This window comes from Hylobates moloch, unplaced genomic scaffold (assembly GCF_009828535.3).
Source record: "Hylobates moloch isolate HMO894 unplaced genomic scaffold, HMol_V3 SCAFFOLD_18, whole genome shotgun sequence".
In the NCBI taxonomy this organism is placed as follows: Eukaryota; Metazoa; Chordata; class Mammalia; order Primates; family Hylobatidae; genus Hylobates; species Hylobates moloch.
Genome location: NW_026652293.1, coordinates 8735673 through 8760030, shown reverse-complemented (window position 1 = coordinate 8760030; position 24358 = coordinate 8735673). Strand labels below are relative to the sequence as shown.

General features: G+C 54.7%; 1 protein-coding gene across 3 annotated transcripts in view; it reads left to right on the top strand.

The window, feature by feature from the left end:
* The first annotated feature begins 992 nt into the window (after positions 1-992).
* CNTN2 (contactin 2) overlaps positions 993-24358 on the top strand; it is a 33547-nt gene continuing 10181 nt past the window's right edge. The window contains exons 1-17 of one of the 3 annotated variants that reach the window (XM_058430632.1): positions 993-1246; positions 9606-9766; positions 10024-10109; positions 14406-14550; positions 14666-14841; positions 15052-15147; positions 15568-15777; positions 16067-16166; positions 17730-17905; positions 18351-18487; positions 18925-19054; positions 20764-20914; positions 21065-21192; positions 21596-21771; positions 22298-22418; positions 22949-23107; positions 23612-23761. In XM_058430632.1, coding sequence (XP_058286615.1) covers positions 1034-1246; positions 9606-9766; positions 10024-10109; positions 14406-14550; positions 14666-14841; positions 15052-15147; positions 15568-15777; positions 16067-16166; positions 17730-17905; positions 18351-18487; positions 18925-19054; positions 20764-20914; positions 21065-21192; positions 21596-21771; positions 22298-22418; positions 22949-23107; positions 23612-23761 — 2515 coding nt within the window. In that variant the 5' untranslated portion in view covers positions 993-1033. Of the gene's footprint in view, positions 1247-9110; positions 9306-9605; positions 9767-10023; positions 10110-14405; positions 14551-14665; positions 14842-15051; positions 15148-15567; positions 15778-16066; positions 16167-17729; positions 17906-18350; positions 18488-18924; positions 19055-20763; positions 20915-21064; positions 21193-21595; positions 21772-22297; positions 22419-22948; positions 23108-23611; positions 23762-24358 lie in introns of all 3 variants that reach the window. The other 2 variants (XM_058430633.1, XM_032137185.2) reach the window with 2 other exon arrangements.

The window sequence follows — 24358 nt, the reverse complement described above, 5'->3', positions numbered from 1 at the left end:
TTCCTGGGCACTCCCCCACGTGACAGGAGCAGGGCAGGAGAAAGGCATCGCTGACAAGGGTGAGCACTTAGAATCTCATAGCTGGCAGGACTGTGTCCATCTTTAATCCCTTCAGGTACCAGCGAGGCTCAGAGAGGGCAGGGCACCTAGCCAAACACACACAGCCAGTCGGTTGCCGAGCCCAGAGTACGCTTCAGACACCCAGACCCCTAATCCAGGGAGCTTTTCATGACATCACACTGCTGGTTGCTTAAAAATGGGATTGGATCCAAACGTACTGATGCGCAAAAGTGTCCAAGATCAGTTATACAGTTAAAAGTGTTTTGCCAATCTTACTGTTTTATGTAATCACATTTGTGTGAAATAACCCTACTAATCCATGTAATTGTATACACGAAAATAATAAACCTGGGGGCATGTACTTAGATTTATTAAGAGTAGTGGTTGAGGGACTTTCACTATGTATTTTTAAATGTCCTCTAATATTTAGATATTTTGACAAAAAGCTCAAACTACTTTTGAACAAGGGAAACAATAAAGAGGAACATGGGGTGGACCAGGCAACAGAGACAGCCCCTCCCTGCCACTTGCCCCACACAGCAAGCTGGAATTTCTGATTTGGATCTCTTCCTGGGGTAGGGGATTTCCGGGGGAAACAAGGAGTTTTGGCTCCATGGGTCTCCAGGGTTTGAGGAGTAAGAGCCACTTTCTTTTCCCTCTTCACCCCGCCCCTCTCCTGCCCCTTCAGTCCTGGGCAGGGGCACTAGAAGTGGGGCCGGGCAGGATCGGGAGGGCAGGCGGGTCAGACAGCGCCCCGCGGCCTGTCCATGAGCCGCCCATGCATTATGGAAGACGCGCGCTGGGCTCGCTCCCTGGTCCTTAAATGACAGCAAATGAGGTAAAGCCAGGAGGGTGGGGACGGAAAGGGGGTGGGAGGGGGGCAGAAGGAAGCCATCTCCAGGGCCCCCGAGCGTTGGCTGAGGACCGGAGCCAGCCAGTGAGCGGAGCCTGGGAGAGGGAGGAGCACATCTTGATGCAGAGATGCTGCAGTGGCTCCGGGCGCGCTCACACACACGCGCCCTCACCCGCCACCGCCGCCGCGGCCGCCGCCGCACCCGGACAGCGAGCGGCTGAGGCCGCCAGGGCCCAAAGGAGAGCGGCCCAGGGGCTGGCGGCCCGGCCGGCCCCGGCTCACCGACTCGGGCAGCATCCACCTGCCCCAGCCAACACCCTTCTCTCGCCCCAGGTAGGTGCCAACCGCTTTTGTCTCCTCCAACCCAGGGGCTTCCCGGCGTGCTGTTATGGGCCGGGGCTCCCGGCTCAGTTCCTGTAAATATCCCCCTTGTAACTTGCGAGGGAACAGGGACAGGAACACTGGCAGGCTGGGGCCATTCTGACTTCTCCCCTCAGCCCCAGGGTGGGTGCTGGGGCTCCCCCCGCCCTGTCTACGTGGGCGGCATCCCGCAGGGCTCTTCAGGCCGAGCCTGGCCGAAAAGCTGGACCCCAGGAGTGTGTCCAGGAATTCGAGTTGGCCAGCGGGCAGTGGTAGCTGCCTGTAGAGAGGGCAGTTTCTCCTGGGCCAGCCCTGGGCACCCAGTCCAGGACAGGACCAGTCCATACGGCCAGGCCCTGAGCCCTGGCCTGCCCCAGAAGTCCCTGCATGGAATTGAGCCGGAGTCCCCAGTTTTGAGGTCACCCAGGGTCTACCTCTGCAGGGTGACCTCTTTGCAAAGTCTTGCTTCAGTTGGATGGAGGGGGAGGCTGTGGAAGAGAGAGGGGAGAGTGGAGCACAAGTTTAGGCAAAAGCCTGTCCAGGAACTGGGACTCCAGGAGGAGAGTCCTGAGGCCAGTCACATCCCAAAGGGCGAGAGGCTGGGGCTACCGGGCTGAAATTCCTTTCCTTCCCTTCCCCCTCCCAACCTTAGCTTCTCCTCAAATCCCTCCCCGCTATCCTCACTGGTGGGAGGGAAGGATTTGCACAAAGTTTGGCTTTCCAGTAAGGAAAGGGCCTGGGGCCAGAATGGTATGGGGAAGGGAAGGGCCAGAACTGGGGAGTTCTGGAAAGAGAGGGCAATCCTTCTGCCCAGCACCGTGGGGCTTACATAATGGGCTAGAGGTGGGGGGCAGCCCCAGCCAGTGTGTCCAGAGCTGAATCTTGTCACCTTCTCCAAGAGGGTCTCTCGGGTCTGGGAAGCAGCAGGGCATGGAGAAGGCAGTGCCTATGGAAGGGAAGAATCCTGCTGCTATTTGGGGACGGAGTTGGGCACCCTCTTGCCCCAGACCCCTGGGGGTTGAGCCTGTGTCCTAGGGGTGGGGGGATCCAGTGAGACCAGGAGGGAGTGGGGTTGCGCATGCCATGGCTCCAGCCCTGGAGAAAGGTGGGTTTCAGCATCTTTTCCCTCTGCTCAGAAGGTGGGAGAAGGAACAGCCCAAGAAACCCCAGTGCACAGGTGATGTTCTGGTCTCGTCTGGGCAACAGTTTTGGCCTCCTCTCCCAACCCTCTGGCCAAAGACGCCTCAGCTCACTTAGCCTCCGAGTCTCTCTACCTCCTGGTCCCACTCAGAGGGGCTGGATGAGCCACGGGAGATTGAGTGCAGCAAAAGGTGGGCCACCTGTGGGAGAGGCTGCTGTGACCGCACCCCCAGGGGTGGGGCAGGGAGACGGCCTGGAGGTCACAACAGGTGCCCTCACTCCTGGCCTTGGGAGAAGGGAGCTCTTCCCTTAAAGACAGCAGCATCCAAGCCCCTCCGCAGGGTGCCCACCAGTTAACCCCTTTCTAGCCAAGCTGCAGAACCACGGACAGGGCTTTTGCCACAAGGTCAGAGCCCTTCCTAATCTCCCGTAGGAGTCCTCAGCGAGTAAGAGGGAGGCAGGAGGTGAGACAGACAGGAAAGGGCCCCTGACCTGATGATGTCAAAGTCACCCAAGGTCCACCTGCCTCATAGGTGCAGAGGCCACTGTGCTCACACCGTGAGCGGCGAGGGAAGCAGAGGCACACTGCTCATGGAGATGCGTGCCCCAGACTCCAGGAGCCTGCTCTCATTCCCGGCTCTCTCTCTCTTACTCTCCTCCCTTCCTCTACTCCTTCTTTCCTCGCACTCCCTTCTCTCATCGCGTGTACTCCACCGGCTTCAGCCCTCAGCCTCCCCCTACCACCATTTCCCCTGCCAGATTTCACTCCTTATGCAACTCCATTCCAGCACCTTCTCTGCCAGCAGTTGTTCAAATAGAGACACATGCGGGATGGGCCTCCGAGGAATTGTGCTCAACGGGGTGATTGCACATCTCGTCTCTGGCTGACCAAACTCACTCCTTAGGAGCATGTACATAGACAGGTGTACCCCAAGGCATCCTTTCTGCCTCTAAAGCCATCAGGGAAGCAACGCATTTGGGGTGGTTTGGAGGATGCGTGGTCCCCTCTTCAGAAACCTCCTTGAGCCAAACGGTGAGAAAGCGTATTTCAAAGATAATCTCTAAGCCTGAGTGTGGGTGGTATTTGTATTTCTGGAGGGATTCCTAGGGCAGAACCAGGGGGTTGGAGAAGAGGTGGTTGATACGCAGGGGAGGAAGAACCAGAGCAAAGAATATGCCAGGGAAGCCAGAGGGACTTAAGTTAGACTGCAAGAGATACTTCCTGGCTAGAAGGGTGAGCCATGAGGAGGTGGGGCAGTCTCCTTTCAGATGACTCTAAGGATGGTGTGGAGAACTGGGGTCTGGGCCAAGGTTAGAGAGTCCTGCCTAGAGGCAAAGGTTGGGCTGTCTGACCCTGTAAATTTCTTCCAACTTCTAGTAATCCTCTTTCAAATGGTAAGAGGTGGATGTGACTCAGGAATCCATAAGGAGGCAGACATCCTTTTCATTCCCTCATGCATGCTGGCCACCCCCTCATCCTTCAGGACTACAACCCCAATCTAAACAAACCCCCCAGGGGCTGTTGCTAACCTGGAACATGTATGGGAGTTTCTGCGGGCTCTGTGTCCTGACGGTAACCATCCTGGAGCAAGTCCTTTCTTCAGTTTGATGATTCCTTGCTACAAGATTAGCCCATGTTTCTTTGTTTACCAAAGAGAATGCAAACAAAAGCAAGGAGTGTGATATTCTCACCCAAAACCTGAACACCTTCCATCCCAGGACACACTCAGGCCCAAACGCATCTCAGTGTCCTTCTTACCTAATGAGCCATTCAGTTCCCTACTTAGGTGGGGAAGTCAACCCCAGCCCCTCACACGCACCCATCTAGTCAAACCTGCTGGGTTTCCTCCAGCCTAAGCCCACATCTTCTTAGTGCCTGCCACCCTGAACACCCTGACCAAGGGGTTCTCCTACTCTATGCCTGGCTGGAGGGCAGCCTTCCTGCAGTGCTGCCCAAGAGATGAAGTTAATCTGGACCCCAAATCCAAAGGAAACTAGCTTGAGAGGAGGAGCAGGTTGGGCCCCACCCCCACCAGGCTTAAGCTCTGAACCACCCTGGAGGAAGCTGTCTAGGAACTGGGGGGAGCCTCCTCACAGCAGAGTTGGGGGGACATGCAGAAATTGCTCTGCTAATGCACGAGGAAATTTTCTTCCTCATTTGCTTTTTCCGAAACAAGTTGAAACCATTGTTCTTATGCCTGGCATCTCAAAAAGGGATCCTTCTAAAGCCCTCACTCACTGCCTCACACCACACACAGAGCAGGGCAGGCAAGTAGGAAAATCTAAGATCTAGGGGTGGCTGGCTCCTGATCCTGAGCTTCCCAGGAGGATGGAAGCCTCTCTTCTTCTGTCCACTCCTTACTTTAAAGGGTCTCTCTGTTAGAGTAGGTCTCTCCTGCAGGGGCAAAGACTCTAGGCTCAGATCAAGGGCCAGACACCTCCCTGCCCAATGCTGGAAGCTCAAACAAACCCATGAGCCTGGGAGCCACAGCTCTCCCCAGAGGGCGTGTCGGCACCAGGGCTGGGCCTCGGGGAAGCAGCTGCAATCACAAAGAGCCTGCAGAGAGAGCTGAGCAGCACACAGAGGGGACTAAGGAGGGACCGGGCTGCACAGCACCCCTGGTCCCCATTGGGGCTGAGGAGGTCCCTATGTCCCCATTTCTGCCCTAAGGATGTCTCCAGCTCAGGGTACCACAGAGACTCCTCAGTCACAATCCTTCACCCCGCCCCTGCCAGCTGCTGCATGGCCTGGCCCACTGAGATCCTAGCAGCCCCCATCCACACCACCACAGAGCCCTGTACTGACCAGCGGGGCATGGGGATGGTTCAGACCTTCCTGGAGGATGACGGTGCTGTCCCGGGAGGCAATTCTTGTCTTAGGCAAAGGAAAGGGTACTGATCTTAGATCCCACCAGGCAGGAAGTGAGGGCGGTTGAGAAGGAGTACCTGCTTGGGAGTGTCCATCCTGGCCGCATGACCCCCTGAGCACACTGTACCAGGTATAACTCTGTCATGGGGGCTGTGTCCTTGTGCCCTAGTCTGGGGTGCTGTGCTAGTGCTTACCTATGAACACTGCACCTTTGAGGCGTAAGAGGAGGGAGGCACCTGCCCAGGAGATTGTGGGTTTGTCAGTCTCCTAAATACATAGGAGTGCCGCCTGGACGTCGTGATTGTATAGAAGTAAGGCAGACAGGCACAGTGGCTGCGGACACAGGGCTGTGAGATTTCTCAGTTCTAAGATCTGATCTTTCCTGAGCACTCACTATGAGCCTGTGATGGTGGTGACCTCACAGCAGTCCCTTGAGGCGGGTCCTACCCTTCTCATCCCATTCTTGCAGATGGGAGAGTGAGGCTGGGAGAGGTTAAGTAATGACTATGATAACCAGGGTTATACCAGTTAGTTTTATTAGGCTTATACTAGCTAGACAGCAGGAGGCAGGCTGACCCAATAGCCTGCCCTGTTAACCAGTGTGCTGTTTTATAGGATGGAGGTCAAGCGTGGACCTGAAGGACTCCTCGAGTACTTCGTAGGCTGATAATAAATCACTGAGTCTCTGCCCACAGCTGGGCTCTGAACTCCCCTTTCCTACCACCATCCATCGGAAGTTGCCAAATCTCTCATTGCTCTCCAACCTCCACCACTGGGGAGAAGGGGAGAGAGATTCAGGGCCAGGAGCTGGGCATCCCAGTAGGCAGAACTCTGAGTTGGAGGGTGTACCTTTTATTTTCTGACTGGCTCCATGCAGGGGGCCTTATCCCAGAAAACCCTGTCGTGTTTGGAGCCCCACTCACAGCCTTCTGTCCCCCAGCTGCCCCCAGGCCCTTTGTTTCCTGGGCCTGACAATTCAGCCAGCTCCCCCTGGTGCCCCTGAACCCTCCAGTGGTCCACTCCCCCATGTGCTGGTGCCTTGCAGGACCAGCCCCTGCTGATGACAGCCTGTGCTCGCCCGTGCCAGTCTGTGCCTGCACCCCTGCACCAGGGCAGCTGGCCTGGGTGAGGCTTGGCTGGCTCAGGGTTCACAGGGCCAGCTCTGGGCCTGGCATAGCTCCACTCCAGCCTTGCTCCTGACAAAAAGGCCTCCTCCGTCCTGGGCATTCTAGAACGCATAATAGGGCAGATGGTATGGGGAGATGACTGATCGGTGAACTCATGAGCGCATCCTAGGCTGCACTCAGGCAGTCAGGGAGCTCTGTAGAGGCAGTAACTTTATTACTGTCTCCCCTGTGCTTAGCACAATGCCTGGCACATGGTCAATAAATACTGTGATGGAAATGAATGCAGGGCAGGACTGGACGCCAACTGCCTCACCTTTAGGGAGGCAAGGAGCTCCAACCTTTAGCCCAGACTCTGCGTGTGTGTGTGTGTGTGTGTGTGTGTGTGTGTGTGTGTGTGTGTGTGACAGAGAGAGAGAAAGAGAGAGTTTGCCTTGGGGTTACCCCCAGGAATCACAGAAGACCTGTCAACCCTATCAAGTATATACGGACTGTCCCTGACTTACAGTGGCTTGACTTACTATTTTTCAAATTTATGATGGTGCAAAAGCAATACACGTTCAATGGAAACCATACATCGAGTATCCAACAACTATTCTGTTTTTCACTTTCAGTACAGTATTCAATACATTACATGAGATACTTAACACGTTATTATAAAATAGGCTTTGTATTTGGTGACTTTGCCCAACTGCAGGTGAATGTAAGTGTTCTGAGTACATTTTTTTTTTTTTTTTTTTTTTTGAGATGGAATTTTGCTCTTGTTGCCCAGGCTGCAGTGCAATGGCATGATGTTGGCTCACTGCAACCTCCGCCTCCCGAGCGATTCTCCTGCTTCAGCCTCCTGAGTAGCTGGGATTACAGGGACCTGCCACCACGCCCGGCTAGTTTTTGTATTTTTAGTAGAGACGGGGTTTCACCATGTTGGCCAGGCTGATCTCGAACTCCTGACCTCAGGTGATCCACCCACCTCGGCCTCCCAAAGTGCTGGGATTACAGGCGTGAGCCACAGTGCCCGGTCTTCTGAGTACATTTAAGGTGGGCTAGGCTAAGCTATGATGTTCAGTAGATTAGGTGTTTTAAATGCATTTTCCACTTACGATATTTTCAACTTTCGGTGGGTTTATCGGGATGTAACCCCATCCTAAGTCAAGGAGCATCTGCATGAGCCCCATCACGTTTGCCCACGCATGTGTTCGCTGGCTCCTGGAGGCATATAATCACAGTTGTTCTTGACCAGTTAAATGCAACATACAAGTAACAACTATGGTGTGCCAGGTACTTTGCTAGGCACAGGTAATACCAAGATGAACACAACACAATCACTCCCCTGGGCAGCTCAGAACCTTCTAATGGAGACAGACACAGTTCTATAGGCAGGGTACCAAAGGTGTAGTCAAGAACAGAGTGATCTGAATTCTTCGTGTAGACAGGGGCATCTTAGGCCCTTCCCGGCAGGGATGAGACATGGACAGGGCCTTGCAGGAGAGACTGCCTTGTCTAGGAAGGGCATTACAGGAGAATGGAGATGGATGTGCTGGGGGAATGTTGGAGGGGTTGCAAGTGCAGAATGTCTTGAGTTCAGGTCTGGAACTGAGAGTGGCAAGGACAGGGAGGGGCAGGTATTTGGGGAGAAGTGGCACCTGGGCACCCTGCCTGTCAATGGGAAATGGATATGAGGCTGCAGTAGGAGTGGAGGAGGGAGTGCCATCTGCTCCAACGCCCCCCACCCCCCGCAAAACACCCAGCTTCTCGGCTTCCTTGCCCATATCCTTCCTGACAGGCCCTGGGGACAACTCTCCCTTCTCTCCTCCCAGGCTCCTTTGGGTGCCAGCTGTGGCTGTGAAAGAGGCAGGAAAAGGTTGTGGGGTGATCAAACGTGGAGGGTTAAAAGGGTTTGGGAGCTGTCTTCCTGAGGAAATAGAGTGTGATATGAGACAGAGCAGATCCTGAGCTTGCACTGGCCTTCAGCCCCTGCACAGGCCTGAGAGGCAATCTTAGGTCTTCTGCAGCCTTCTTTCTCCACCCGGGTCCCCATCCAGGGGACAGCATTCCCAAGCCCTTGGCCACTCTGCGTTCTGGGAGCATCACCAGAGCCAGAACACTGAGATCCAGAGATGGGAAGGGTCTTGCAGGCAGTTGGCGAAAGGGCCCCCAGCCAGGCTCTCTCCCCAAGCCCTGACCCCCTCCCCCTGCTCTTAAGTTTCCGCAAAGAGGGCAGGCAGAGCAGAGCACAGCAGAATCTGCAGCCAGGCTGGTTGGCCCATGTGGAGGCTCTGAGCCCAGTGACCCAGGTTCACTCTGATAACCAATAACTGGAAAGCAGGCCCCTGACATTCCACACTCCCCTCTGAACTAGGAAAGTCCTCCCAGGGACTGGGAGTGAACGGGGAGGCTGGCTCTGCCACTGCCCTCACCTCTCAAGAGAAGGCCCCATCTCTCAGACTGATGGGACAGGTGTCTGACTTGCTCTCAGCAGCTACAGGGAACAGGTTCTTCTCCAGAGCTCAAGGATTGAACCAAGCCTCAGCTCATCTCTGTGCAAGAGGGAGGCTCCTCTGGGAGCTGCATTAACTCTTTCGACCCAGAAAGCCTGCTGGGCCCCTTCACCCATCTGGTTGGGGGCATTGCTAATGGGGCCAAGGTCATGACTCCACTGGCAAGAGCGTGTGGACAAATCAGTGAGACCCCTCCTCACTGCCAGGAAAACAAGACTGGGAGACTTAAGGCAGCTCCCAGAGGGGCTTATTAGCCCCCACCCAGACAGCTGAGGAGAAGGGGCAGGGAGAAAGTCAGCCCCAAGCCCACCTGCCAGAGGAAGATGTTACTGACTTCCAACCCATGCACGAGTCCTGTTCTATCCCGGCCTCGCCTCAAGAGCTGACGGGCGAGAGGGCAGGTGGGTTCTTACCTCCCAATTAATCACTGCTTTCACTTCCTAAGCGGCACCCGGCTGGCTGGAGTGGGGGCGGGTGGGGGTACAGGGCTGAGCCAGACTCCCAGGGGACCAGTAGGAGGCACTCAGCCCCAGGAAGAGCTTCTTGGTAATAGCCAAGCCCCTTCCCCCTGGGGAAAATTAGTGCTTGGGCAATTCCGGCAGCTCCCCAGGCCGAGGTAAAAGCTTTATGGACCCAGATGTGCCTGGAGCTGGGAGGGGCGCTCCTCGGCTCAGAGCCCTCCTGTCTGTCTGCCTCCCCAGGTCCTTCTCAGCCTCCAGCTGGGCTGTCCCCAAGCTGAGCTGAGGCTCTTCTCCTCCGATCCCCACCTCTGCCCGGACATCCACCATGGGGACAGCCACCAGGAGGAAGCCACACCTGCTGCTGGTAGCTGCTGTGGCCCTTGTCTCCTTCTCCTCTTCAGGTAAGAGGGCTCATTTGGGCTTTGAAGCCTAGCAGGCATGATTATGGCGTTATATCTTTGCTATGATTTGGGTGACGATTACAGAAATCATTGGCTCTGCATTGTGGGAGCAGCTAGATTTCTGAGGCCATTTCCTTGCTAAAATTTCCCATTTGTAGATCTCACCTTCCTTTGAGTTTAGGAGGAGAGGGAATATGTCTTTGACGTATTATAGATGAAGGAAGAATGACCCAGAGAGGGTGACTGGCTTATCCTAGGTCACACAGCAAGATGATGGCATGCCAGATCTCCACAGTATCACCCGGAGTTGTGGCCTCAAAGACTGCACTGTCCAATATAGAAGGTAATAGCCACATGGGACTACTACAACTCAGATTCAATTCCATTTTAAAAATAATTTCCTCAGGTGCACTAGCCACATTTCGAATGTTCAGTAGCCATATTGGATAGCACAGAGCATAGAACATTTCCATCATTGCAGGACGTTCTCCCAGACAGGGCTCTGTAGTCCCCAGACAGCAGTCTATCCCACTAAACCCTGGAAGGGTTTCTTAAGGCAACACTGCATCCCAGCAAATGGACCCAGCATAGAACATGATCTGAGAAGAGATGCGGCAGAGGAGGGAGCTCAGGTTCTCCTCCCAGGGGAGCTCCCAGCTTGGAGGAGAGGCAGAGGGAGGCTGGCAGGAGGGGAAGGAGAGGGTGAAGAGGGCAGGCCGAGAGCCACAGGCCAGCTGGACTCTGGAGAGCATGTCAGGCCAGAGGAGCCAGGCAGCTGGCCTGTCCTAGGGCAAGAGAGAGGTCCCCAGCCGCCTCCTGCTCTAAGGGGTCTGCTGGACCCACTGCTTGGCCTCTGCCTTGACCCTCAGCCCAGATCAATAGATGCTTTTCTCCTTAAACATGTCCGTGGGACTCTCCATGGTCCTGGAGTTCTAAGCACCTCAGACTCCACCTCCCCCACCCCACACCCCCTGCAAGGACACAGCCGGTGCATTTCAGGCCCTTTGTCTCACGAGGGAGGGACTCCACTGGCATACTTTCAGACGTTCTCATTCTGTCCTCACTGCTTCCCAGTCCTGCAGCTCAGTCAGTGAGGCTGCTGGGAAACAGGGCTGACTCAGAGCGTGGGGGGAGCCACCCAGCCCCCCAGGCCTCGCTACCTGTCCAAGGGTCCACCAGACTGGGAAAAGTTATAGGGATGGGGAGCCTCAACTGCACAGAGCAGGAGATGCGCACCCCAGACAGAGCAGAGGGGAGGCGCCTGGGCTTCTAGCATCTGCCCCCTCAGGGACACCTCAGTGCTGGATCCACACCATCTGAGGAAAGGGGTATGGACAGCATCCAAGGTTCTTAGACCCAGAGACACACGAAGCCAATGGCCAAGGGGCTGGGATCTGGTCTGCCACCTCCCAGAGTTCCAGAGAGAGACAGGAGTGGCCAATCCCATCGCGGGCCCCCACTCCTCCCAGGAAGGTGCCTCAGCTCTGGGCTTTTCTTGCTGCCCTGTCCTCGGGATATAGCTGTGGATTCCTGGCACTCCAGTGCAAGGAGGGGTATCAAGGATCCCCCTCCACCTTCTCATCTCTTTAACTCCGTTTCTCTGCAAGGTTTCTGATGCCTGTGTTTGGGGGAAAGGTTACCAGGACCGGGCATCAGAAAAGAATCAGAGAGGATGAGGAACAAGAATAAGGAAGGGCTGGCCTCGCCTGGGAGAGTGTGTTTTGTTGTTGTTGTTGTTGTTTGGGGGTTTTGTTTTTGTTTTTGAGACGGAGTCTCACTCTGTTACCCAGACTGGAGTGCAGTGGTGTGATCTTGGCTCTCTGCAACCTCTGACTCCTGGGTTCAAGCGATTCTCCTGCCTCAACCTCCCGAGTAGCTGGGATTACAGACACTCGCCACCATGCTCGGCTAATTTTTGTATTTTTAGTAGAGATAGGGTTTCACCATGTTGGCCAGGCTGGTCTTGAACTCTCGAGCTCAGGTGATCCTCCCGCCTCCACCTCTCAGCGTGCTGGGATTACAGGCAGAGAGTGTGTTTTTGCGTGTGCATGTGTAAGCACACACACGGGAAGGCTCATGTGTGGGTGGGTGTGTATGTAGCTGAAGAGGCAAGTGTGGGTGTGTGAGGGTGTCTGTGGGATATGGATGGCTGAGAGGCTGGAGGTATGAGTGAGGTGTCTGCATGGAGGTGGTACTACGCTGGGGATAACGAATGTGTCCAGAAAGTCTCACAGCACAGTGCGACCAGCTCTCATACCCCAGCCTCCCTGCAGAATGCCCAGGGGCATTTTCTAAGACTTGGTCTCCTGAGCCTCTCTCTGAGAGATTGTGACTCCTTATCTTTGAGATGGAGCAGGGCCTCTGGTGGCTCTGATGGGAAACAGAGGTCAAGAGTCAGGGACACTGGGGTTAAGAATGCTGGTGGTGGGGTCAGCCTGGCCAAGGTCCAACCTCCCAGATCTGCTCCTTCTCGCTGTGGGATCTGGGGCAAGTTATTGAAGCTTTCTCTCAGTTTCCATATCAGGAAAATAAGAAAATGGCGATACCTATCTTATAAAGAGGTTATGAGAAGGAAATATGGAGCATGGTGTGGGGTAAATAGTAAGCACTCCATCGACAGCACCTATTTTCATTATTATGAATGCATGGATTATACATAAAAGTCTCCATGGCCATCTATAGCTGTGTGTCGGGGGGGAATGGATGTGTGTGTACATGTGTGTATCTTGCCATTTGAGCAGCTTAGGGAGGTGCATATGTACGAATGTGTGTATGATATGAGTGCGCATATAAGAAAATGTGTGTAGGTGAGAGATGCAAAGGGGTGTGTATGTGAATATTTGGGTGAGTGGACAGCTGAGAGCAGAGGAGAAAGGTTTCTCGGGAAGAAGGAGTCTGAATGTATCAACGTGCCCCGAGCCCACTCAGCCACCCCATCACCTAGAGTTCCTGGAAGCTGCTATTGTACTAGGTGGTTCCCAGCAGCCCGGCTGCCTCCCAGCCCCTCCTTTGCCTCCCCTCCCAGCAGTGCCAGCTGGGGCAGGATTCCTACCCTACACCACCATCATTAACTTGGGATTAAGCTGGGCTCTCCAGCCGAGACGATGCCGTCACCAGCCCGACGCCTCCGCCTCTGAGGCCTGGGGCGGCAGGGAGGGAGAATGGCATGAGGGATGCCTGCACCGGGCCATTCCTGGGAGCCCTACCTCCTACCTCATTCTGAGAGCTGCTTAGCAGCTGCCCTCACTCCCAGGGGGCCAGGGCTGAGCCTCAGCTGCAGCATGGGGCCACCCCCTACTCCTGGAGGAAGACTGACGGCTGGATGCGCTGGGAAAGGAACTAATTGGTTAACGGGGATCCCTTTCCCCATGACCCACCAACGAAGGCCTGAAATCAGCTGTGTTAAGAGGCAGAAGCCAATTAGGGATAGCCTGGCTCCCACCTGACACCGAAGAAGCAAAACGGACTGGCCCCACCAGTCTGCAGAGAGCCCGCCCCAGCCCTGTCGAAGGGCAGATGTGATGTCCGGCCAATCTGTGGCTCTTCATCCCCTGCCCTGCCCTGCAGCAGGACAATGATGCATGAAGAGAGAGGAGTCTGCCCCATTTGCCTGTGTGGTACTCATTGGTCCACCAAGCTCAGGAGGAATTGATCTGTCTGTGCCACAGACTTGCTGGGTGACCATGGGCCAGTCACTCCCTTTTCTGGACATTTCTTGAATTGTGATACTGGTATTGTATAAAACTGCCACCAAAGCAAACTGCCCACCCTCCACCCACCACAAGGCAATCCTCCTCCTCCAAGTCCCCACCCCACACTCCAGCAGACATCTGCTGAGCACACTCTCAATGCCCACCACCTTCCAAGGGTTTGTCTGGCTGAATCCTCACGCAGACCCTGGGAGGTGAACTCATATTCTTTTCATTTCACAGGTGAAGACACTGAGGCTCAGAAGGGTTCTATAACTTTCCCAAGGTCCCATGGCTGGTAGAGGGCCAGCCTAGTACCCAGGCCCAGGCCTCGTTGGTCCACACTGCCCCAGTAAGGGTATTAGGCTCCAGGGACACACATCCTCTCTGCATGTTTGTGGCTGGCGACATCTCACGCACCTCACACCCCACAGATCAGTTCTCCTGTAAGGCTCCCTTGAAAGCCCCCCAGGAGGTAGAACTGCCTCCATTCTGAGGCAGAAATGCCATTATGGCATTTGCTGCCGTGCACTGTCAATTTCCTGTCTCCCTCCTTAGACCACAAGCCCCTTGAAGAAGAGGGACTGTGTCTTAATCATTTTTACAAGCCAGTCTCTAGCCCAGTGCTGGGTATAGAGCAGGTGCTCAATACCTGAGTGAAGGATGGGTGATTGATTGAACTAATATGGCCAGATGGGGCCTGCCCAGCCTATTTAAATTCAAATTTAAATTAATTAAGTAATATAAAATGTAAAATGTCATCCCTCAGTAGCAATAGCCACATGTCAAGTGCTCAATAGCCCCACATGGCTAGTGGTTACCACATTGAACAGTGCAAAAAATGGGACATTCCCATCACCAGAGAAAGTTTTACTGGACAGCACAGCCCAAGAGGCCAGGCTCCAGCCAGGCCCAGACTCTGAGGCCTCTGGTGGTATCATCACCTGCAGCTTGGAGTTCAGCCCTGGGATCCCCAGCCACCTTCGGGCCCGTCTTTGAAGACCAGCCCCTCAGTGTGCTATTCCCAGAGGAGTCCACGGAGGAGCAGGTGTTGCTGGCGTGCCGCGCCCGGGCCAGCCCTCCAGCCACCTATCGGTAAGTCCTCTGCAGTGGGTGCTGGGAGGCCCTGGGCAGCCGTTGAACTTTCCCTCTCATCAGCTCTGCCACCAGGCAGGACTCAGAGGTCCCCTTCCTCTGTCCCCTGCTGCAGGTGGAAGATGAATGGTACCGAGATGAAGCTGGAGCCAGGTTCCCGTCACCAGCTGGTGGGGGGCAACCTGGTCATCATGAACCCCACCAAGGCACAGGATGCCGGGGTCTACCAGTGCCTGGCCTCCAACCCAGTGGGCACTGTCGTCAGCAGGGAGGCCATCCTCCGCTTCGGCTGTGAGACCCGCGGGGGACCAAGACACTTTGGGGGAGGGGGAGAGGGGGCTAGGAGAAAGTACCCAGAAAGGACAAGTGACATCCCCAAGCTGGGCCTTCCTGACCTCACATGACATGCCTTAGTGAACTGCTGCTTCTCCGTGAAGGATGAGTTGGGGAGGGGCTCGCAGGCCAGGAGGACAGTGCTGAGCCCCTGGTCTCTGCCTCCAGTTCTGCAGGAATTCTCCAAGGAGGAGCGAGACCCAGTGAAAACTCATGAAGGCTGGGGGGTGATGTTGCCCTGTAACCCACCTGCCCACTACCCAGGTGAGTCCTGACCTGGGGCCAGGGTTAGAGAGGGCACAGGAAGGGCTTCCAGATACTTGGCAGAGGAAGGATGGAATAAAAGGAGACCCCTGGAAATGACCCTTAGAAGCACCCATCCCTGGGACCCTAATTTTAAATGATCTGTGTTTCCTTTATGGGTCTGTAATTTGCCATCATTGTGCCCTGCTTCCGCCTTCAAACTGGGTGGTCCCTGAGGGCTGCGATCCCTGGCAGACTTAGTGCTCCCTGAGGGCAGGAATAAAGTCGCTTTTTCCCTCCAGGTCTCCCCTTAGCCCCAGTTCAGAGGATGGTGGCTGTTAGGACAGGGCTTGCAGAACCCCACCAGCATGCTGGGGTCCCACGCAGAGTGGCCCTGTTAGCCCAGTACCCCCTGGTTTCCTCAAACTCCTCGCATCCTAGGCTTGTCCTACCGCTGGCTCCTCAACGAGTTCCCCAACTTCATCCCAACGGACGGGCGTCACTTCGTGTCCCAGACCACAGGGAACCTGTACATTGCCCGAACCAATGCCTCAGACCTGGGCAACTACTCCTGTTTGGCCACCAGCCACATGGACTTCTCCACCAAGAGCGTCTTCAGCAAGTTTGCTCAGCTCAACCTGGCTGCTGAAGGTCAGGCTTGGCCAGGGGCGACTGGAGGGAGGGAAGTGGAAGGGTCAGCGGGCATTGGGAAAAGGGTTTTTCCTTTGGAGATTGGAAGATCAGCTCTCAGGGCACTGATTCCAGGCCTTGGACTCCTAGATCCTCCTGCTTCAAATCCTCAGGCCCTTGCCCCAGGCCTCAAGGGGATTCCACACAGCTGCCTAGACAGAGTTTGCTCTGAAAGGTGCTGAGATCCCAAGCATGGGAGCACCTGACCTGGAGTCATCTGCATCTGATTTGTAAAACCCTCTCCCCCCAGATACCCGGCTCTTTGCACCCAGCATCAAGGCCCGGTTCCCAGCAGAGACCTATGCACTGGTGGGGCAGCAGGTCACCCTGGAGTGCTTCGCCTTTGGGAAGTGAGTGTGAAGAGGGAGGGGAAGCAGGGCACGGTCTCTCGGGGGCACAGATGACCACAGGGTGAGGGCAGGCAGAGTCAGGGCTCTCATCTTGGTGTCCCTCATGGGGTCTAGCAAAGTACTGGGCAAACAGTGGGTATCGACCACCACTCATTGAACACTAACTCTCTGGGTGAGGCATCGCATATGCCAGGGGCCTTCCACGGCCAGGATCACTTGGTCTTCCAGCAGCGCATGGCAGGCTCAGACAGCCTGAGTAACACCCAGGGCTGGAGGCAGGCAGCACAATGTACAGACTCCAACCTTGTCTGCCTCGTTCAGATCCCAGCTCTGCCACCCACAGACCTTGGGTAAACTGCCTAACCTATCTGTGCCTCAGTTTCTTTATGGTGGTGATAATAGTACCTACCTCATAGGGTTGTCATGAGGATTAAATCAGTTCATATATGTGAGATACTTAGAACAGTGCCTGGAATTTAGTTAAGTGTTTCGTGAGTGTAAACAGTGATCTATTTGAGAATCACAACAGAACGCATTCTCTTTCTTGCACTCCTAGAAGGAGGATTCACTGGAACAGGGCTAAGCAAATAGCAGGTGCTCAATAAATGTTTGTAGAATGAAAGAAAGAATGTGATTTGTACTTTGGCCCCCTCCTCCCTGAACTATCTCCTATGGTTACCTGGGATAATCTTTGCCTGTGGGAAGTTTTGGGCTCCCAGAAAATCCACATGAAAAGCATGTGGAAGGGGGGCCAGGTGCGGTGGTTCACGTCTGTAATCCCGGCACTTTGGGAAGCCGAGGCAAGCGGATCACGAGGTCAGGAGATCAAGACCATGGTGGCTAACATGGTGAAATCCCGTCTCTACTAAAAATACAAAAAAAATTAGCTGGGCGTGGTGGCGGGCACCTGTAGTCCCAGCTACTCCGGAGGCTGAGGCAGGAGAATGGCGTGAACCCGGGAGGTGGAGCTTGCAGTGAGCCGAGATTGCCCCACTGCACTCCAGCCTGGGCGATAGAGCGAGACTCTGTCTCAAAAAAAAAAAAAAGAAAAAGAAAAGCATGTGGAAGGGGAATATATTAAATATATTAACCCATTAAAACTGATACCTCAGTCCATTTTAGTGCACAGATTACTACTAACTAAAGTCCCTTTGAAAGTAGGGGCAAGGCCTGCCCTGTAGGGTCAACGGAAAAGAGAACCCAGAAAGATCCGGGTCACAGGCCACTGTGGCGGAGGGCAGACCCACAGACATGGTGACCAGTGCGGGGGGAGGGCAGGCCAGCTTCAGGGTGCAGACCCTGCAGAAGCCCAGCTTCACTGGCTCCAGGGTTGTTGCAGGGGGAATGGGTAGAGAAGCCCAGCCTCTTGCCCCTTCCCTGCGTGTGCTCTGAGCCTACCTGGGAGAGGAGAGTGAGGATCAGCCAGAAGGCACTCTCTCTCCCTCTGTTCTTCCCAGGCCCAGCATCTCAGGAGGGCCTGAGAGTCTGGGTATGAGGAGCTGCGGGCACTGGAGGGGTAGGCCCAGCTCAGCCCACACCCTCTGGCTTTGTCTCTCCTGCCAGCCCTGTCCCCCGGATCAAGTGGCGCAAAGTGGACGGCTCCCTGTCCCCGCAGTGGACCACAGCTGAGCCCACCCTGCAAATCCCCAGCGTCAGCTTTGAGGATGAGGGCACCTACGAGTGTGAGGCGGAGAACTCCAAGGGCCGAGACACCGTGCAGGGCCGCATCATCGTGCAGGGTACAGAGCCAGGGACACCTTCTCCGCCCCTCCCGATCCTCCTTCCCGTCTTCACCCTTGTCCCCAAGGAAACAGACCCAAAAGTCAGGGAGGAGACTGGGAGGCCCCCTGCATGAGCCTGCTTGCCCTAGGACTGCACTGAGTCTGGGACCAGAGGAGGCTAGTGCTGTGGTCAGCTCAGAGCTTCAGTCAGGGGTGCAGAAAGCACACAGGAGGCTCCAGAATGATTTAAGTTGCGAAAGCAGCCACTGGCACAACCACAGAGTGCCAGCTTTCTTGTGCCTCCTTCTTCCTGCACCCCTCCTCTTTGTCCTCTCCGTCTCAGAATGCTCATGGCGCCCTCTGCTGTCTGGCACAGGTACTGCTGCCCTGATTTTCTGTTCCTTTTAATGAGCTGGAAGCTCCTCCTAGCTCATGCCAGGTTTTCTTTCCCGGGCTCCCACAGCTCAGCCTGAGTGGCTAAAAGTGATCTCGGACACAGAGGCTGACATTGGCTCCAACCTGCGTTGGGGCTGTGCAGCCGCCGGCAAGCCCCGGCCTACAGTGCGCTGGTTGCGGAACGGGGAGCCTCTGGCCTCCCAGGTAGGAGACGTGGGGCTTCCTCCCACACATCACAACTGTGCTCTGCTCACTTGGTTCCCTCACCCCCCAGAACTTCCCCTGCACCACTAGTAGCCCCTCTGGGCTAATTAGGGTGTCACAGGGTGGTCCTAGGACCACCTGAGGACTTCTTCCCATCCCAGTCCCATTGTCACAGGCTGGGCCTGGATCCAGGCACAGTTCAGTCACAAAAGAAGTGATGTGGTCCTGACTGGGTCACCTCACCCTTCCAGCTTTGGGGAGGCCTGGGTAATCTGCATCCTGAGGTTCCAGGCGGCCCTGAGGTAGGACTGGACATACGAGCCATATCCTCTAGGGATTATCAGCCTAGAGTCTCCACTACCCCCACCCCTGCCAACCCCTCCTCCCTGTGGCTCCAGTGGTCCTGATACCCCTGGGCTCTGGGCTCTTCTGCACAGAACCGGGTGGAGGTGTTGGCCGGGGACCTGCGGTTCTCCAAGCTGAGCCTGGAGGACTCGGGCATGTACCAGTGTGTGGCAGAGAATAAGCACGGTACCATCTATGCCAGCGCCGAGCTAGCTGTGCAAGGTAAGGGGCCCAGGGAGGCAGGGGACATCCCAAGGACATGCATATGGTGGCTTTCAGAGCTCTGAGTTTAGGTGTTTCCAAACACACACGCACATACCCTGTGGCAATTTTCCAACTGGTTTTCCAACAGTTTCTAAGTAGGAGAACTCAGAGATTTAAGAAAGGAGATGAGACACAGGGTTGAGAGCTGCCAGAGGGCAGGGTCTCTGACTTGTCCCATGTCTGGCACACAGTAAATGTTTGCTGCAGTGAGTGAAAAAAACAGAAACCAAATCAGTCAGATCTGTATAACCCAACCCTTTCAGCTATGTGAGCTTTGGCAAGTTACTTAGTGTTTCTGTGTTTCAGTTTCTTGATTATAAAATATAGGCAATAATAGTCCTGCCCTCTTGGTCTGCTGTATGGAACAAGTGAGATAAAAGAGGTACAGCATAAAGGGCCTGCCCATCGTACAGCAGGTGCCCGGGAAATGTCAGCCAGTGCTAATATTTAGTCGTGTGACTTCAGCTCACTGAGCCTCAGTTTCCTCATCCATAAAATGGACACAGTGATACCCACCACATCAGGTTTTAGTGAAGCTTTGCTAAGAAGCATTCATTCATTCCTTCATCCATTCAACCAATACTTACTCAACACTTCACAGGGGATGAATACAAAAGATACGGTCTCTGCCTTTAAGTAGCTTACAATCCAGTAGAGGGAAAGGGACAAATAAACCCCAAATCAAACAATTAAATAATTTCAGCTAGCCATCAAATATAGTATAAAGAAAATCCAGGCAGGGTACAGTGGCTCATGCCTGTAATCCCAGCACTTTGGGAGGCAGGAGTGAGTGGATCGCCTCAAGCTCAGGAGTTCGAGACCAGCCTGGGCGACATGGTGAAACCCCATGTCTATGAAAAATACAAAATTTAGCCAGGCATGGTAGCACACACGTGTAGTCCCAGCTACACAGGAGGCTGAGGCAGGGGAATCACTTGAGTCCTGGAGGCAGAGACTGCAGTGAGCTGAGATTGTGCCATTGCACTCCAGTCTGGGCAACAGAGCAAGACTTGTCTTAAGAAAAAAAAAGAAAAGAAAAGAAAAGAAAAGAGAATCCAGTAGAGTGATGGGCGTGAGATGAGCCTGTTAGATGGGGTGGTCAGAGAAGTCCTCTCTGAGGAAGTCTCATTCAGGCTGTGACCTGAATGTTAAGGAGCCAGCCACGTGAAGATCTGGGGAATTTCCAGGCAAGATTTACAGCAAGTGCAAAGGTCTGGAGGCAGGAAAAGACTTCACAACTTCAAAAGAGAGAGAGAGAAGAAAAAAGCTAGGTGATTGGAACATAATGAATGGGGGAGAGAGTGGAGCAAGATGTGATTGGAAAGGTGGAGACTTACTTGTGAAGAGCTGGGCTTCACTGAGTGTGAGTTGAAAAAGCTGTTCTTTCCCAGCTGGGTGGAGAAAAGATTGTAGAAGGAAGGTGCAGAAACAGGAAGACTGATGTGGGGTGGCGGGGGTGGTGGTGGGGGGCGGGGGGTGGGTGTTGTCAATAGTCCAGGCAGGAGATTTGATAGCTTAGGCCAGAGAAAAAAGGACTTGGTTCTGGATGCATTCTGGAAGAGGTGCTGGTAGGAGTCACTCATGGGGTGGCCTCAAAGGGCGCGCCAAGTAACGTCTTAATCAACAGTGACAGTACTTTTCTCTGTGACTCTCCCCTTTCCTTCTAGCACTCGCCCCTGACTTCAGGCTGAATCCCGTGAGGCGTCTGATCCCCGCGGCCCGCGGGGGAGAGATCATTATCCCCTGCCAGCCCCGGGCAGCTCCAAAGGCCGTGGTGCTCTGGAGCAAAGGCACGGAGATTTTGGTCAACAGCAGCAGGTACCACCCACACCCCAGCCTGCACAGTTCCTGCTCCTCCTCGTTCTCCATGGAGGTCAATTCCCCTCCTGTGACAACAGTCACAGGAGTTGGCCAGTCCCAGGGACAACCATGCCTGAGTTGGCCACATCTGCTTTGTCCTTGCCACAGAGTGACTGTAACTCCAGATGGCACCTTGATCATAAGAAACATCAGCCGGTCAGATGAAGGCAAATACACCTGCTTTGCTGAGAACTTCATGGGCAAAGCCAACAGCACTGGAATCTTATCTGTGCGAGGTGAGGGCTGCCATGTGGGTAGGCCGGGGGCTCAGCCTCCTCAGGGTACTGTCCTCCCCTGCTCCTGTGTCCACATTGCTCCTAGTTGGGTGTCGAGGCCATCCTGCTCCTATGTCCACATTGTCCATCATCCTGCTCCTGTGTCCACATGGCTCCTAGTTGGGGGTCAAGGCCACCCCAGGATTCAGTTTCGCCTGGGACCACCCCCTGGCCACCATCGAGACTCTGGTCTTGCCTCCCTGCCTGCCACACACTGATGCAGTCCTGAGCACTTGGGACCTGCGGGTCACACCACCTCTTCTCTTTGCTGGGCCTTAGGACAGAGCCTCTCAGCCTGCCCTGCGGCCCCGGCCTGGGCCCATTTCCTCCCCCATCCACCCGGGGGCCTTGTTTTTCTTGGCAGATGCAACCAAAATCACTCTAGCCCCCTCAAGTGCCGACATCAACTTGGGTGACAACCTGACCCTACAGTGCCATGCCTCCCACGACCCCACCATGGACCTCACCTTCACCTGGACCCTGGACGACTTCCCCATCGACTTTGATAAGCCTGGAGGGCACTACCGGAGAACTAGTGTGGTGAGGCCTAGGGCCAGAGCCCCATGGCTTCTCCCTCCTTCTACAGAGACAGGGGCCCCAAGATGTCCTTAGCCATCCCCGCCTTTAAGAACCCCATAACCTAAGCGTCCCCATTGCCCCAAGCCCACACATGGCAAGCTCATCCTTGGATGAACAGCCGACCTTCCTGGATTCCACCCAGGGACCATGCATTTAGGAGAGGGTTAGGGACAAACCTGGAATTGTGGGCAGCCACCAAGACACTCCCACTACTGTTCTTGTTAGCCTGCCCCCTAGGGCAAGTGACATTATTAATGTGGACAGTCATTGACTATCTCCTGAAACAAACTTTGTTGTTTAGTCCCCAGTGGTTCTAAGTGATGAGTCGTGATTCCTCCCATTGAACAGACAGGAAAACTGAGATCCAGAGGGGTCCATGGATATCATAGAGTAGGGGACTCCCAAGCTCTGCCTCATGTCTCATGGCCTGCTGCACTGGTCAGGGCCGGTGGTCTGACCTGCTGCCCCTAACTGTCCCCATGTGCAGAAGGAGACCATTGGGGATCTGACCATCCTGAATGCCCAGCTGCGCCATGGGGGGAAGTACACGTGCATGGCCCAGACGGTGGTGGACAGCGCGTCCAAGGAGGCCACAGTCCTGGTCCGAGGTGAGGGGTTTCCCACCTCTACCCCTACCCCAATTCCCTTAAAGCCCAGCTGGGCTGTTCTGACCTGCTTGCCCCATCTCCCCTCCCTTCCCTCAAAGCTGCGGGGAAGGGCTTCTGGTGGAACTCCTGTGAGCTGGATCTACCCTGTGGTTCTTCACAGGTCCTAAATGATCAGGACATTTTTCTTCCAAAGCCAAAATTTTAAAAATCCACTCCTAAACACATCCCAAGACAGGAGTGCTTTACTGAGCCCTGAAGTTTTCAAAGCCTAGTGCTGGGAGATCTATGCACCTCTCCATGTGACGGCCTCTGTGAGCCCCCCAGCCTTGAGACACATCCCTCCACCCTCCAATTGGCACAAGCCCCGACTGCCCACATCCCTTGCCCACCCTCCCGCCTGGGTGTGTGTCCACTGCGCCCTCTGCTGCCCTGTCTTGGTACTGTACCAGTTCAAGCCTGGCTGGGAGGAGGTTGGCTCAAATTGGAAGCTGCCCAATTCTGACCCACTGTGCTCTGACCTCTTGGTGCAGGTCCGCCAGGTCCCCCAGGAGGCGTGGTGGTGAGGGACATTGGCGACACCACCATCCAGCTCAGCTGGAGCCGTGGCTTCGACAACCACAGCCCCATCGCTAAGTACACCCTGCAAGCTCGCACTCCACCTGCAGGGAAGTGGAAGCAGGTTCGGACCAGTAAGTGTTGAGCCCCACCCGGGTCAGTGCTGATAAGGCTTGGCTGGGTGTAGGAGGTGGAAAGGGTCAAGGGTTGGGGATCAGGGGTCTGAGGGCCAGGACTGAGCCTGGAGCTTCAAAGAGGGACAAGCTCTGCCCTCTGCCAGCAGAGAGCAGGCAGGCAGGCAGGAGGACAGTCACACAGAAAGTAGGAGAGTCCGGAAAGAGTTAGAAGATGAGGTGCTTGGTCTATGCCCTTGAAGAATTGGTAGGATTGTTACTGGAGCAATGAAAATATTCGTGGGGGCATAGGGGCGTGGGGGTGCACACAGCATTGGCAGAGGCACCAAGATAGGGAAATTGAGTAGTTTTTCAATCATTTCTGAAAAAGGTACTGAGTGCTTAGTATATGGCAAGTACCGAAGTGAGGACTGGGTAGATAAGTGGTGATTCAGGCCAGTGCCTGCCCTCTGCACCCAGATGAATAAGCGAATGCTGGAACATGGACTCCCTGGTGCCTTGCAGATCCTGCAAACATCGAGGGCAATGCCGAGACTGCGCAGGTGCTGGGCCTCACCCCCTGGATGGACTATGAGTTCCGGGTCATAGCCAGCAACATTCTGGGCACTGGGGAGCCTAGTGGGCCCTCCAGCAAAATCCGGACCAAGGAAGCAGGTGAGAGTCCTGTGTGTCCCAAAGAACTATCATCAGGGCAGAGACCCTGGCACCACTTATAGGGAACGCCAAGCCAGCCGCAATTATGCTGAGTTCCAACCCTGCTCACAGGCTTCAGACTCTCACAAAACAGAGGAGGACAGAACACCAAGTTGAGACCAGGGCCACTGCATGGACAAACCATCTAGTCCAAACTCCTCATTTAAAAACTGGCCAACCTTACAACTGCATGTGAATTTATAATTTTTTTAAGTTTAATTTTTTAAAGTGGAAAAACCAAAGTTCGGAGAAGGGAAGAGTCACATTGACAGAGCTTGGACTTGAACCCAGGACCATGGGGTGGTAGACAGATGTCCTGCTGGAAGAGTATGCACTGCAGAAATCAGTTAATGCTGGCTGGGCACAGTGGCTCACGCTGTAATCCCAGCACTTTGGGAGGCCAAGGCGGGCAGATCACCTGAGGTCAGAAGTTCGAGACCAGCCTGGCCAACATGGTGAAACCCCGTCTCTACTAAAAATACAAAAATTAGCCAGGCATGATGACACACACCTGTAAATCCCAGCTACTCAGGAGGCTGAAGCAGGAGAATCACTTGA